General features: G+C 35.6%; 2 protein-coding genes across 3 annotated transcripts; one reads left to right on the top strand and one right to left on the bottom strand.

Annotated features, from left to right (window-relative positions):
* Positions 1-546: 546 nt before the first annotated feature.
* Positions 547-3,582, bottom strand: LOC113712094 (uncharacterized). 2 transcript variants are annotated; one of them, XR_003453227.2, is made up of 5 exons: positions 2,953-3,582; positions 1,764-1,905; positions 1,503-1,644; positions 1,197-1,351; positions 983-1,113 (listed from the first exon to the last, which is right to left on the bottom strand). XR_003453227.2 is itself a non-coding variant. In XM_027235382.2 (4 exons), exons 1-4 carry the CDS (start codon positions 3,368-3,370, stop codon positions 814-816), a joined length of 1,002 nt encoding a protein of 333 aa, XP_027091183.1. In that variant the 5' UTR covers positions 3,371-3,582; the 3' UTR covers positions 547-813. The 2 variants fall into 2 exon arrangements, 1 of the variants encoding a protein (XP_027091183.1); XM_027235382.2 differs by lacking the exon at positions 1,197-1,351 and having other exon boundaries at positions 547-1,113.
* A 6,835-nt stretch (positions 3,583-10,417) lies between these two features.
* LOC113712867 (anthocyanidin 3-O-glucosyltransferase 5) lies at positions 10,418-12,225 on the top strand. Its single transcript, XM_027236468.2, has one exon. It carries the CDS (start codon positions 10,539-10,541, stop codon positions 11,964-11,966), a length of 1,428 nt encoding a protein of 475 aa, XP_027092269.1. The 5' UTR covers positions 10,418-10,538; the 3' UTR covers positions 11,967-12,225.
* Positions 12,226-15,984: the final 3,759 nt, after the last annotated feature.

Here is a 15,984-nt window from a genome sequence, read left to right as displayed (position 1 = left end):
CGATGTCGATGCATAATTGGTATGAGCTTTAAAGTTTGATGCTTTTTTGACCAATCTTCAACAGAATTATTTGATGTCTCTGGGCCATGCATGGGGGGAGCTGTCCTTTTTTTATCCATTATGGTATGGTATGGCTTGACATCCCATGTTCATGCACACGTAGGAGCAGGATTACAAAAAAAAAAAACAAGAGGTGGGGCGTGATAACGGGGCAGTTTTGAGGCTGGCTGGTAGCTTGTCGAAGCCCATCATTTAATGTCAGCATATTCTATCAACCTCTGGCCTTATGCATAATTCCAACTTAACAGGTACTTTCATTTTACCCGTAACGCGGCCTCTGGCACATGTATTGCTTGTCGAAGTATCCGCCCATGGTCAACGAAATCTCAACCCGAAATAATCACTCCAAAGAAAACAATACACACACCTCTCTGCTAGTGCTAGTGGAGTACAAACCATGATGACAGAGATTTAACACAGCAGATGCTAATTTGCTGGTATGAAATCAATCTTGTCACCTCACAGTTCTCAGACATGAAAGCAGGATGAAAGCACAACAACAGTAAAGAACTGAACTTTACATGAAAATGATTAGTCTGAATATGAACAATCACTAATCACATCAGTAACAAACGTACAAGCTCAAGGACCCTTCCTCCCAGAATCAAAAGTCTCCTGGATCATAATTGTAGTAGCACTAGTTTCATTTCTTGTTAGGGAACTACCAAATTAATTAGTCCGCGTCCTAAAATATGAACCTTCAAGGTGGTCATTACTTGTTTGATGCGCATGTGGTCTCCAAAGCCACCAGCATCACACGTCTGTCTCTTTTTTGGCTTCGGCATCCAAATCCTCGTTGAAGTTGCTGTTACATTCATTGTATCTAAAGCATGATACGAGGTGGCCATTAACCATCCCCGCCACTTGCATGAATGAATACACGACAGTAGGCCCCACGCACCGGAAGCCCCTTTGCATCAAACCCCTGCTCATCAGTTCTGATTTTGGTGTTTTTGCAGGAACTTGACGTGCATATCGGAAGCCATTTCTTATTGGTTTGTGGCTTACAAATCGCCAACAGTAGTCGCTGAAGGAACCAAACTCCTGCTGGATCTGCGCAAAAGGAGAAAATCATGGAAATCTAACCAAAAATTTCCTAAGCTATTCAATCAATTATATAGTCTTGAGTAGAAAACCATATTCATGTTAGTCTCCTTAATGGCCCTGCCTCCCTTTCTTTCCCGATGTAACTCCTCCTCAAGCGAGGCATACCATCACAATGTTAGTTTTGGGAAGAGGTATCAAATTCAGTCGTGAAGAATAAGGGCTTCAACTTTGCTGAGTCAGTGCGCTTAACCATGAAACAAGGGCTACGTTAGTCTACGTCTGGAAGAAAGACAAAAAAGTTTTCTGTCCAAAAGACAGTCATAGTTTTGCTTTGCCTTCGACATCATTTTAGTTCTGATTAAGGGACTTGAAAAGATTGAATTGAAAGTAATTACCTTGAGCACTAGCTTAGCATTTTCCACAATTGCACGAAGCTTCTGTTCAGATAGTAATGAATTCCCATTTGTACTCAATGCCAGTAACTTCTTCTCATCAATACTAGCAACAGACAATAGGTCAAAGTTGTTGAATATCCTCCTGTGTAAGTGAGATCCACCAACTAATCACCATTAGTATTGTACATTAGTTATATAAACGGAGTACATTTATGCTGAAGAGAAGAAAGAATGTGATGCTATGTTGAAGATTGTGTATACCTGAATGTCTCTCTCTTGCGAAGAATTGTTGGCCAGGGAAGTTCAGCCAATGCCTGTGATAAAACAAGCAGTTCAAACAGCTTTGTTTCATCCTTAACTGGAACTCCCCACTCTTCATCATGGAAAGAAGCATAAATTGTCTCTGCAAAATGTCAAGATTTTCTCAGTTGTAATTCTCCAAAAACTATCAATGCTTGTCTTTTGTTGCTGCAGAAGATGACCTTTTTCAACAAACAAATATATCGCTGCTACATCTGCAGGGAGGTAGGGGTGAAGCATAATATTTCACTATCCACTATCCTATGGTGGTTGCAATAATGGATAAAAAAAATCCTGTACTTTATCCATCTAAGGTGGTTCTAAAATACACCAAAAAAAGAGCAGTTCAAACTTTAACTAAATGAAATCATAAATGGTTTCCCAGAAGAACGAACAAGATGAGATGATTCCGGGGGAAAAAGTGTGGTGCTATTCTTTTGAAGTTTGAATGAAATAAATGGCTTTTTTTAAGCAAAGTAATTCTATACATTCCAAAAGAAACAGATACACCAAATGCAGACTTCCTAGACTCGTTTGTTTCAACCACACCTGCCTGCTTTGACGACTGAGACAATTATTTCCTTTCCCTTGATTCATTTTCTATTGCCGTAAGCGTACATTTTGATTGCAACGAATTATCATTCCACTTTGCTATCATGTGAACAAAAGGGTTCCAGATTTTAGCTATCAGTAAATCGTAGTCATATCTCCCCGGCCATATGAATTTTCACAGAAGTTCAGCGCTGCCCGTGCAGCCTGTTAAATGATCTGCGTATGATCGGTAAACTTGTAATTGACAAAATGTGACCACAATTGACAGAGATACTTGTATGACGCGATCAATTCAAAGAGCATCATCAAAAACTGATTTAAGGCCTCTAATTTATGGACACATGTATGATTATAAGATATGTCCTAACTCCTAAATCATCAGACAAGCAATTTGGAGGGAATTTGTAGGTCGCAATGGAAATTATATTAGGTGAACTTCTTTAAGATGAACTCATGGAACATTAAACAAACAATAGCAACAATTTCATCAGACAGGAATTTGTAGGTCGCAATGGAAATTATATTAGGTGAACTTCTTTAAGATGAACTCATGGAACATTAAACAAACAATAGCAACAATTTCACAGTGAAAAGTTACCAGAATTTGGCGTGATCCAATCGCATCGCTTAACTAGACCCGGAGCTACTCGAGTCACTGCCAAAGTCTCACGCCCATGGGGCACGACTTTAGCAGCTATAACACCACTAGAGTTCTTCACTTTCCTCTTTGAACTCACGCTTTTCATTACCGACCCATTACAGAAAGATGTCTCCGAATACCTATCACCCACCCTGTTTTTCAGTACAGCTGCTTTCGGGCTCTCTGACACCAATTTCTTAGCATCAACAGCGGCAGTATTATTATTAGTATTATTATTAGAATGCTTCTTCTTCAGTCTCTCCTTCTTTCCCTTCTCTTCTTCAAGAACTCGCACCCGGTTGCCTCCAGGACCCAAAATTTTCCGGGTTTCTGAAGCGGGTTTTTCAGGTGAGTGCAGCTCGGCAGCCACTGACATGGTTTTTCAGACACTTAAGCCTTTAAGGATTAGGTGATAATGTAGGCGCTGAAATTGAGCTATTGGCGTTAGGGAGCTAATTAGAGAAGACTTTGAGGGGTAGGGTAGAACTGGGAGGAATGCAGGTACAGAGGGATGAAATGTGTGAAAACTTAAGCTGGTTGGCTCTGTGGGGAAGATAGCAAAGACGCAGCAGTGGCGGAAGCCGGAAGGCCAAACACCAGCGTCAAAACGAACGGGTTTGGAGGTTTTTAAAATGTTGGGGCCTCGGGGTTCAGGGATGGTGACCGGTTACTGCAGGTGAGGGCGTTGGTGTATCAGTTAAGATTACCATTTTGGGTTTCTGTGAGGGATTGGAATTTTATGGGGAAAATACGCCACTGTTTTAAAATTCAAATCAGCTAAAGTTTTTCTTTTCTTCTTCTTCTGTTTTTTTTTTTTTGGTCCATCTATTCAAGAATTTCCACCTTTTCTACTTACTTATCAAATAAAAAAACGATAACAAAAATTTTCTCACCCCCATCAATGTGGTGATGAAGTAAATGAAATAATCTTCACTCCAAGTTAGTCTTATTGAATTGTACATGAGCATGCAAAAATAATTAGAACATATATTTCATATTCTGGGTGTTCATTGGTCAATAATTGAAAATTTAGATTTTTTCTTACCAGTCTAACATTCGGTTGTTGTCCAAATTTTTATTTAGTAATTTAAATATTAATCATTAAATTTTGCCCAAAAGACTAATGATTCAATAAATATTCAAATTCTTTCAACTAAAACAACTTCCACCCTCATCTATAAATGTACCATTGAAAGCGTTTTAATTTCAAAAGCCGAAAAATGAAACCAAAAGGCTTGTGGTTCGAGACTTAAAAGGCTAAAGCCAAGCACAAAACTAGTTGAAATCAATAAAATGACACATTATTTTTTGTTTTTGCAAAATTCGTTCAATTTATCTTATAAACATTAAAACACAAATTGTTTTACCCAATAATAGACTTTGGATATAAATTAATTTACCAAAATTTGAAATTTAATTTATGGCAATTAAGCCGATTTTTTGGTTTTTTTCCAAAATATTCCATATTATATGAAAGCAAAGAAATTTCAGCATTAGGTTAAAAGCAAGAATGAAACTAGTTACCATTAATGAGCATGGACTTGGGATAAAAGTGAATTTGCATGAAATTTTGATATAACAAACTTCTAAATTTTAATTAGTCAATGTTTCCTTAATAATTATATGTACAAATTAGAATGTATCAAACCAAATTATGTGTCATTTTGAACTAAAAAACAAAAAAAAAAAAAAGAAAGAAAGAGAAAGAGTACATAATCCTTAGTAGTACTAAAAAAATATGATGAGAGCATGAAGCATGGTAATAGATAAGCACGTGATCCCATCTCATAACATTTTTCCTTTTTCGAAAAACCATCTCATAACACTTGATAGGCTTGCAAAAAAAATGTATTAATTAGTAAATTAAGCAACAATTGGAAAAAATAGGAAGGGTAAATGTGACCGTTAGGAATGAATATGGAAGGAACATACCGGTTAGTGGCCGTTGTAGGCTTAGGCTGGGCGTCAAAATCAGTTGGTTAGTCGGTTTTAGGGGATGTTTGCTTGTGAAGTTCCTTACCGTTACGAAAAGGTATCCCAAGCCCACTACACCCAACAAACAAAAACACCCTACCAAAAAAAGAAAAAGAAAAAGATAACACCCGACGGTGCGTTTCTTGTGAGTCTCTCTCTCCTTGTATTGCTTTCGGGTCGATTTAACTATTAATTCTCGTACTTAGTCTAATTAAATGTGTATGAGTTTATTTCAGTTTCTGAAAAAAAATAAGCCATTATCTGGTGAGGGTGTGCACGGGAGATTGGGTCACCATCTCATATCGATTGATCGTAGGGTCTTTACTCTAGGTATAAGGATCATAGGAGCACCGTCTTGTCACAAATTGGTTGGATGTGTGTTTCTTGCGGGTCTCTCCTTGTATTGCTTTCGAGCCGATTTAACTGTTAACTCTCGTGCTTAGTCTAATTAAGTGTGTGTGAGTTTATTTCAGTTTCTGAGAAAAAAAAAAAAAAAAGACAGTGCCCGAGCAACGGCTACATGACGTCGTCCAGCAACGGAAACACTTGAGCTGGGCTCCTTCTCATGGACCTCCCTCCGTAGTCCAGCCTTCTCGTGGGCTGCATGACAAGACCCGTAGGCCACGAAACAATTAACCAGTGTACCACTATCCTTGTTCGTATGCGAGACCCAACTTCATGGGTGCGGTTACCCATATGAGGGTGAAAACGTGAGATCTCCTAGTCGAACCTCAAAATCCTCTCATTATCCTTTACCCTCGCAAAAGTACGTGTCTCCCTTATGCCTTATGGCTAGTTTGTGAGTTGAGGATAGAAAAGAAAAGAAGACAAAGGTTAAGTTACGAGAGAAAATAATGGATAAGAAAAGAATACAAGAGATTTTAATATTATTTGGGAGTTTATGAAAGAAAAAAATGATTTTGGATACATTGGTTAATAAATATTTCATTCAATAGCTTTTCAAAAATGGAATGGATAATTTAAAAAAATTTTGCAATTTTTTCGTAGCTTTCTGCCCGATTTGGATTGGAAAATTGTTTTTAACTATAGCAGATCTCTTCCTCCTCCCAAATCAGCCGGATTCTCTTCCTTTTTATTTAACTAAAACTCTCAAACGTGGGAAAGGTACTCTTCTTTTCTTTTCTACTCAAATCTCATCTCCCAAACTTGGCATTAAAGACGGTAAAAAAAATCAACAACCAATCTCGGCTCCATATAAATTAGGGGGTTTTTTGATGTATTTTTGAAATACTACACTTTAATATTATATATGAAAAACTTCCATTGTAATTGTTTCTTGAGATATTTTAAAATTTTATTAAAAAATAAAAAAAAATTCACCACTCACCACTACCCACCACCCCTCCCCTCCTCCCCCTCCACCTCTACCTCCACCGCAATCCACCCCTCCTCCTCCTTTCTCCTCTCTCTTCATCCGCCACCTCTTTCCCCTTCTTTCTCCTCAGAGTTGCGATCAGAGAGGAGAGGGAAGGTGAGGGGAAGGGGAGAAAAGAGGGGAAGGGGAGAGTAGAGGAGAGGGATGGTGGTGGCAGTAGCAATGATGTCGGTGGAGAAGGAGGCAGGAAGGGAGCAGTCAGTGGAAGATGGAAAGGTCATATACTCATAATACTTTTATAAGTCGTATTTAATATGTGTGTTTTTGGAGTTTGTTATAATAAACTCCACGAGTAAAAACAATTTGTGAAAAAAAACAAGAGTAATCCAACTGGAGCTAGGGGTGGGCAAAAAAATCCGCCGATCCGAAAACCCGATGAACCCGATCCGATTCGATCCGAAAAATAGGATACCCGATCCGATTTTTCTTAGCGGGGCAGATGAGGGTCGGGTACCCGAAAAATCGGGTACGGATACGGATCAGAAAAATAAAAACCCGCGGGTACCCGACCCGCAGGGTATATTTTATAAATATTAAAAAAGTAGGGATCGTTTTATAATTTTGTAATTTTTAATCCTAAGTGCAAGTGAAGTGGCTCGCAGCCTCATATTCTAATCCTATATGATCTACTCTTCTCATTTTTTTTGAAGAAAGTGAATATTCTCAGTGAAACATGTACAAAATGAAAAAAAAATTTGTGAAACTCTGTTATAAAAATTGTTCATCCCTTTCATCTTTTTTATTTTTATTCTACCTCCATCGATCTTTCATGCAAATCTTGCATCAATTCAATCAAAGATTTTTGTTTGGAGTCTCAATTTTTTGTTAGCTAGATAATTAAAATATTTGTGTCATTCATTTGCAATTATATCTCTTAAATTTGTCTCTTTTATTTAGTGCAAGAAATTTATTTTTCTTTTTCATCACCTTAATACCATAAGGTCTATTCCAAAGATGTAAAGAAGTTAGGGAAGATTTTTAACATTATTTTGGTTATATTTTTTTCAAAAATAATTAGTTCTATTCAATTCTTTTCCGAACTTGATTTCACAATTGACTTATTTGAGATGCGGTCTTGTACCATAATATCCTTAGGGAAGTTACCAAATACTTATTATCCTTGTGTTTGTTGTGTTGTAGAAGTATGAAATGTGTGAAAATGGTGATGTACTCAAAATTATTATGAAACTTCGTTTTGTCCATTAGATATTCTAATATGTACTAAATTTATGAGATCGATTTGATTATTGGATGAAATGTGTGAAAATGGTGATGTATGGACTTTAATTACAATATCTCTACCAATATTAATTGGAAAAGCATGTTTTTTTTATTGAAAAACATGTTGATATTAAGTAGAAAATAAATTTTTTTTATTGAAAAATAGTTTTTTTTAGGGGCGGGTACCCTATGACCTGCCCCTTTTTTTCGGGTACCCGCTATTCGGGTACCCGAAAATATTAGGAGCGGGTTAGGGTCGCAAAATGGCTGATCCGATATATTAGGGTCGGGTCAGCCAAATCATGTTAGAGACGGGTACCCGACCCGTGCCCACCCCTAACTGGAGCCCTCTGTTGCTTGCACAGCTTTCGGGCTTTTTGATGAATTGCCTTAAATTCACGACCACCACAGACAAGCAAGATGGTCTATTTAACTGTCAATAATAAATGGGAGGACACAAGCTTAGCTGGGCCGTTTGCCGTATTGTGTTGTCCTGCTGTTGATGGGAATATCAAATATGTGGAGCAAAGTGAAAAGTGAAATAATAACCTATTCAGATTCTTGTCATTTGCTGACTTCATTTTTTTTTTTTTTTATCAGCAACGATACATTTGTATAACCTACTCTGTCATAATTTAAAATACTCCCATTAGATGTGGTTAAAATAAGCACAAAATTGCATTTGTCTGTGTTGTAAACAGTACTAAACGATACTACCACAAAAACGAGAATGCCGAAAAATAACCACAAAATGAAACTGCCAAAGAACTAGGGTCTAATAAGGCAATTAGTAATTAATTAGGGACAACCTAATTAACAAATTTGGAAATGGTCCATATATATATATATATATATATATATATATAATTTCTTCTGTTTCTTGTGGTATCAAATCAAATCATGGAGTAGCCTAAAAGTTATATCATCCCCAAAAACATTATGCTATTCACATTTTATTCCTTAAAACTATTGCTGCATGCCATCCATGGACCATGCAGTTGGGGCAATTGTTTCCTCCTCCACCAGATTATTGAGTTGAAGAGGCCCGGCAGGACTTGGATCTCATAAATCACCTATACTACTTTTTCGTGAAAATGACGTCACCTTCTCATCAAAAAATAAAATTTTTTTTGTGGCTAATAAGTTTTAATCAGATGCATTGGTATAAATATTCGGGACAATTTCTGTATGACACAAAATTTTAACTATTCAAGTTGAGTTGCTATTGTCAAACCATGCAAAGTATTTTCTATGGAAATTTGGGGCCACACCAAAGAAATTGAACTCCAATTGTCAATGAGAATCGAGGATTCTTGTTGAGGCTCCTTAATTCCACGGTCGGTAATATCGCCGCCTAGAGACCACAAGTTGGAAAGTTAAATCTTGAATAGGTGTTCAGAATGACGTCGGATAATTGTATGCACTTGCCATTAGGGCGGTAAACGAGCCGAGTTTTGACTTAATCGAATCGAAACTTAACTTAATTTTATTGAACTCCAATTTGAGTTCGAACTTGACGAGGTGACAATTTAAAGCTCGAGCTCGAGTTCAACTTGATTCGAGTCGAACTCGAGCTTGAGCTCGAAAAAATTTAAAAATAATTATTTTATTTTTTTAAAAATAAATAGAATAATATTTTTTAATAAATAATAAAATATTAAAAATATATATGTAATTTTACTATTAAAATAAAAAATATATATACTTAAAATTAAAAAAATATATACTTAAAATAAAAAAATAAAGTATATATATCTACTTAAAATAAATAAATAAATAAATAAATATATATATATACTCGACTCGCGAGCTAACGAGTTTAATATTTTGAACTCGAGTTCGAGCTCGATTTCGACTCGAGCTCGATTAATGACTCTGCTTGCGAGTGGTTCGGTTCGTTTGCAACTTTACTTGCCATGCATTCTTAGTACTTTTTTGGATTTTTTTTCCTTTTTTTTGTCTTTTTGGAAATCTTTAAGTATTTTATGTAAAAAGCCAACGCTGCGTGATGTAAGAAAATAATTGAAAATTGTGTTGCGAGGAATATTCATCAAGAAAATCCAAAAAAACTTTTCCACCAAAAATGCAATTTAAACAAGGCTGATTGTAGATCATCCCTCAATTAGTCTAGTTCTCAACTAATTAATGTAAAAGAACAAGTAGGTAAATGTCCTCCTGCCCATAAGCCAAAAAGTAAGCACGGTTAGCTTCCCAAAATTACTGCTGATATCTATCACTTTCTCAAGTAATAATAAAAATTCCAAATTATGATGCACGGCAAAGAAAAATCAACTACATTCATCTCATCTCCTAGAGAGAGGATTGGTTGAATGGTTTGAAAGAAGAGACAGCGTAAATAAAAGGTTTTGATTTCAAACCCTCTCACCTTACACTAAAAAACTACTCCCTCCGTCCCATTTTATTAGTCTTGATTTTTTTTCACACAGATTAAGAAAGTGTAATTAATTTGGTTGGAAACATAAATTTAGATTAATAATTTCCTAAAATACCCTTATGCTAATCACGAAGAGTGCTAATTAATATCAGTTACAGCTAATGGGTTAGTATTGAAAAAACTCAATGTATTCAATGTAGTGGGTTAGTAGTTAATACCAGTGTATTAATAACAAGATATTTAATAAGAATATTTTAGATAATTTGAAAGATTACTACATATCTTAATGGGAAAGTGAATTATAATTTGAGACAAACGAAAAAGAAAAATAAGACTATCAAATGTGACGGAGGGAGTACGTTCATCCCAGGACTGAACAGCCTGGAAGGGTCTTCGAGTATTGCGATCTCTATAAATAGAGACATTAAAGTTTCCGCTCTCCAATCAACCAACCATCTGAACATCATCAAGTTTTTTTGTCTTTTTGCCTCGTCTTAGCCTTCATCTTCCCATCTCCAATCAAACCTCACTTCACCTGATCACAAGCTTGTAATAACTATGGTGGTCTCCAAGGAAGTCAAACCACACATAGCCTTGCTCCCCAGCCCAGGAATGGGACATATTACCCCACTCTTCGAGTTTGCTAAACGCCTGGTGACAAACCACGGCATTCCAGTTAGCTTCCTCGTCATCACCGCCGATGCCTCGGCGGCCCAGACCCAACTTTTCCAGTCTCCCGATATTCCCGCCGGCATCTGCATTGTCAACATTCCTCCGGTTGACATGTCAAACGTTATCAACGAGAACACCTTAGTCCTCTCCCGCGGATGCCTCACCGTCCAAGAATCCTTGAAACCTCTTAGGTCCATTTTGGTTGAGGTAAAACCAAAGGTTCTCATTGTCGACCTCTTTACTAGCCAAGCTATCGAGGTAGCCAGAGAGCTCTCTATTTCAGTGTATTCATTTTACACTGCGTCAGCAGGTTTGCTAGCATTTTCACTGTACCTTCCCACCCTTGACCGTGAAGTCGAAGGCGAGTACGTGGACCTTCTAGAGCCCATCAAGGTCCCTGGTACTCGGCCCCAACGGATTGAGGACCTCCTGGACCAGGTAAGGAACCGCAAGATTGATGAATATAAATGGTTTTTGTTTCACATGAGCAGGTTGGCTCTTGTTGATGGTATTCTGGAGAATAGCTGGGAGGATCTTGAACCTTTATCCCTCAAAGCAGTGAGAGAACACGAGTATTACAAAACCGTACAAGCTCCACCGGTTTATCCAATCGGCCCGTTGATCAAACCAGATGAATTCATCACGGATAAAGATGCCAGAATTTTTACATGGCTCGATAACCAACCCGCGGATTCTGTTTTGTTCGTGGCCTTTGGTAGCGGTGGAACGCTAACAAGTGAACAACTGACTGAGCTAGCGTGGGGCCTGGAGATGAGTGAGCAAAGGTTCATTCTTGTGGCGCGTAATCCTTCAGATGCTAGCGCTTCTGCAGCATTTTTCAACGTGGGAGGTGACCAAAACGACCCTTCAACCTACTTGCCTGAAGGATTTGCGGAGAGGACACAGGGCGTGGGGCTTATTGTGCACTCTTGGGTTCCGCAAGCTGCGATTCTTGGACATTCATCTAGTGGAGCATTTTTGTCGCACTGCGGTTGGAACTCTTCTTTGGAGAGTTTGTCTCATGGGGTGCCTATTCTTGCTTGGCCCCTTTACGCAGAGCAGAGAATGAATGCAACCCTTCTTGAGGAAGGGGTGGGCGTTGCCGTGAAGCCGGTGGTGCAGCCGGGGAAGAAGGTGGTTGGAAGAGAGGAGATTGAGAGAGTGGTGAGGTTGATAATGGAAGGTGAAGAAGGTAAGGTGATGAGGCGTAGAGCCAAACAGCTGAAAGAAAAAGCAGACACGGCATTGAGTTGTGGGGGTTCATCCTATAATTCAGTCTGCCAAGTTGTCGGTATCTGGAAGTCCTTGGTTTAGTAGGTTTTATTGTTCTTTGCAGGTTTCGGGAAGCAAACAGATTAGTGATAAGTACTACTTGAACCTTTTTAATGACAAATAATTACTTCTATGTTGTCTAAGTTTTACTTCTATGGTAATAGTAGTCTAAGTTTTACTTCTATGTCTAGTACTTTGGGTGTTTTGTGTTTTAATTTGATTGCTTTTCTATGTATCATATTAGAACAAAGCTTTGCTTTAGACGTTTCTCAGTTAAGATTTCGAATTGGTTTCATCCTAAGTATAGTAGCATTTATGTATGGAGGAGAATTAAAGCATTCGTAAATGAGATTGACTGCAGGACCGGTGCATGGTTTCCACAATCAAGTATGCATGATTGGGTACGCATTTTGGAGTTTGGAAGTGCTGGCGCACGTTATGAAGCTGCTTTTCTCAAGCTTCTTGTACAAACACGAAATGCAGGGGAAAAGAAAAAGAAAGGAAAATTAAACACGATAAAGAAAAGTAGATTAAAGGCATCTATATCTATATAAATTTGAAAAGGGATTTTTAGCAACAAGCATCCATATGTCTTCTCACTATCAATTCCATTTTTCTAACATTTCACATTTAATTTAATTTATAAAATATATTCCTCTTCTTCTATGTCTACTCTTCACATTTGAAATTGTTGGTTACTTTTTAAAATCATTCCATTTCAAATTGTTGGTTAATGTACATGTTATCCTATTTGAACTTCAACCCTTTCCAATTGCCTTGTATTATTTATGATTCTACTCCAATTAAAACTTCTATAGGACTATAACAAGAGATAACAAATATAACATTCTTTCATGCTTTCTTATTAATTTAAATAAGTAAGATTATTTACATTCCATTTTTGTTATGCACACTTCAATAATCATTTTGATCATATAGTTTTCATTAATTAGACTATATGATAAAACAAATGGTGAAATTTCAAATAATAAAAAATGGAGTGCAAATAACATTTTCCTAAGTAAGAAGTGGCTTCCATGCCTTTCTAATTTAAATACGTAAGAAATGGCTCCATTTATATAGGAATTTGGTTTGAAGTTTATTAGTGGGAAGGTAAATAAAGAGAAAACATTGCCAAATTTAGTAAAAGTAAAAAAAAAGTAAATAATAATGTTTTATCTTTTAACTTAGTAATCCTAAGTAAAAGAGCAAAATTAAATAGAAAACAAAAAAGAAATAATGCTGTGGATTTAAAAAATCAAGAATGGTACCATTCATGAAATCTAAATTATGAAATCACTAAACAAAAAACAAAGTACTATTGGCTTTTAAACGTGGAAATTTTTTTTGAAATATTCAAATATTCATTTTTGATAAAAATAATGATAACAACAACACCAATTCTACCAAAATTTTTTTAAAAAGTAAATATTATAGTTTAAGAGAAAAATATAGACCATTTGACCATAAAATATTACTTAATTTGTATATATCTGCCCCAAGTTGGACCCTGATTAGATTTGAATAAGAGCGCCAAACCCAAACACTAAGGATAACTTTTGATATCATTAATTATTTTATGTATTCTTATTGCTGTCTTCATATGTAAATATGTATTTGCTATGTTAAATATATATATATATATATATACACACACACATTGATTGTAGTATTTGAGGATATTATAGATATTATCAGTTTTTCATTTCCATTTTTAGATACTAATAATTGCAACCATTGTAATCAATTTTCAATTTTATATTTTCTTTATGATAGGTAAAGTTTAATATATTGGGTCGGAGGGATATGAATTTAGAGGTTGAGTATGGGAGGAGGAAAGAGGGAAGAAAATGGTAAGAAGTTGAAAAGTGGCGAGAAAGGCTGAAGAAGAAATGTGGGTTACAAGGATCGGCGTGGAAAATGGAGAGAAGAAGAAAGGGGATAGCGGTGATATGACAAAGATGACAAAAAAAAAAAAAAATAGAGAGAGTGGTACAATGATAGAAGATACGGAAGTCATGCAAGTCATAGGAGGCGTCTCATAACTAACTGGCAGATAAGAGAAGAGGGAAATGATGGTGATTTTTAATAATTTTGAGAACTCTAAAAACATATATTACTGAGATTTTTTTTTAAAATATACGTTAAAATTTATGAAAAATGCTAATCTAAATGTAGTCAATAATTTTAGCGGTACAAGATAGGAGAAATTTTTTTTTTCTAAAAATGGAAGAAAATAAATTGGTTATAATTTATTTTTTTTATATTATAAGTTTTGATATATGAGTATAACATAATATATTTTGTCGGATACTGATAAATTGATTTTTTTTTTAGAAAACTCTTCTCACCTTATCACCCAACCTAACCATTTCCTTAAATGTGTTAACAATTCCTCTATCATGTAAATCATTATAAATTAAAATTTTTTCAACATATTAAGCATACATTTCTTTAAAATTTTTAGTCTATATATAAATATATATAATATTATTTTGATTTGAAATATAATCCCGTGTATGACACGGGTCAAAATACTTGCTAGTATATAATAAACACCAGAAGCTGACAAAATGCAGGTATGGAAGATATGGGTTTCGTTTTTCCTACACGTCTCTATGAACAACACTTTCTACTCAGAGTTCTCTTCTTGGCTCTTTACTCACTCTTTTGCGAGAACTAGGAGGGGATCACCGCGCATTCGCGCGGTGTGAAATTAATAGGTAAAATGCCCAGGGTAAAGCCCATTGTAATAGTTTTTTTTAAATCAAATAGATAATCCATAATTAGGAGTAATGACTAAAATAAGTTATAAAACTATATTTGCCAAATATGTTGAGTCAAGGCCAAGTTTATTAATAAATAATACAGTTAAAAAAAAACTTCTATAAATTATTACAAGTTGTATGCATAATTGGATACTAAGTGTTTACTAACTATGGTTCAAGCTTGCATTTCTCAATCTCTTTACAATGCCGAATATTGTTCAAGAGTTCATTTGTCTTCCTCTTCCTAGAGCTTATTCGAATAATCTCCTATTCCCATGTTTTTATCCTGCACTAGAGGTAATGCAATTTTATGTTTAAGCCATATGAATTTTATGTATCATTAAGGATATAATCTGGACAGAGTAATAAATGAACTACTATGATGGAACTAAAAGCAATATAATATTACAGTATAAATTGAGTTAGAATTGGCCCAACAGGAAGCAAATAAAAACTACTTTCTCCGCCATAAAATATGCAATTTGCTAGTAGCTATGCTTGATATGCACATGCAATGGTGATAACGTTCTTTATTGTCATGGTCTTGTATGTGTCAAAATCAACTGTAAATTAAGGGGGCGCTTGGTTCAAGTTTAGGAATTGAAATTGTAATTGGAATCATAGACTCTGGTTTTGGAATTAAAACTTTTCATTCCAATATCTTGCTTGGTTCACACATTGGAATTAGCATTATTCCAATTCCTGATGCTTGGTTTGATGAGTGTTTCGGAATAAAATGCAATTAAATTCCAAATTTACCCCTGATATAACAATTCTTCTAAAACAAAAGAATTACACATACGACAAATTAACATTTTCATAATTGTAACTACAATAGCTATTAACTTTTTGATAAAACATAAGAAAATCATAAATAATAAAAAAATTAATACCAGAAAATAAATATAGTGGCTGCATTAACAAGGAGTAAATTCCCAAAAAAAAGAGTTTTTAAACAATCACCCAAAAGGTGACGATTTTTTAGTCTCTTCCCAAAGGGTGAAAAATGCATCCAAGGAATGTGTTCTTCCAAATAAAAACGCAACTTTCAAATACGTTATTTTATGTTTTGGAAATTTATTTAAATATGAAAAATTGGTTAAATAGCCCATAAGATACCAGCTCTTTATGGAAAACTGGCAGGTTTTGTACCAGCTTTATGGAAAAAATTGATTAAATAGTGCCCAAAGGAAAACTAGTATGTTTTGTATTTAACATAAATTAAATATGTGAAAGTTAAAAAAACAAAATTGCCCATAAGATACCAGCTCTTTAAAGGAAACTGACAGGTT

Source organism: Coffea arabica, chromosome 10e (assembly GCF_036785885.1).
Source record: "Coffea arabica cultivar ET-39 chromosome 10e, Coffea Arabica ET-39 HiFi, whole genome shotgun sequence".
NCBI lineage: Eukaryota > Viridiplantae > Streptophyta > Magnoliopsida > Gentianales > Rubiaceae > Coffea > Coffea arabica.
Note: the sequence above shows the minus strand (reverse complement) of the source record. Positions and strands in the feature narration are given on the sequence as shown.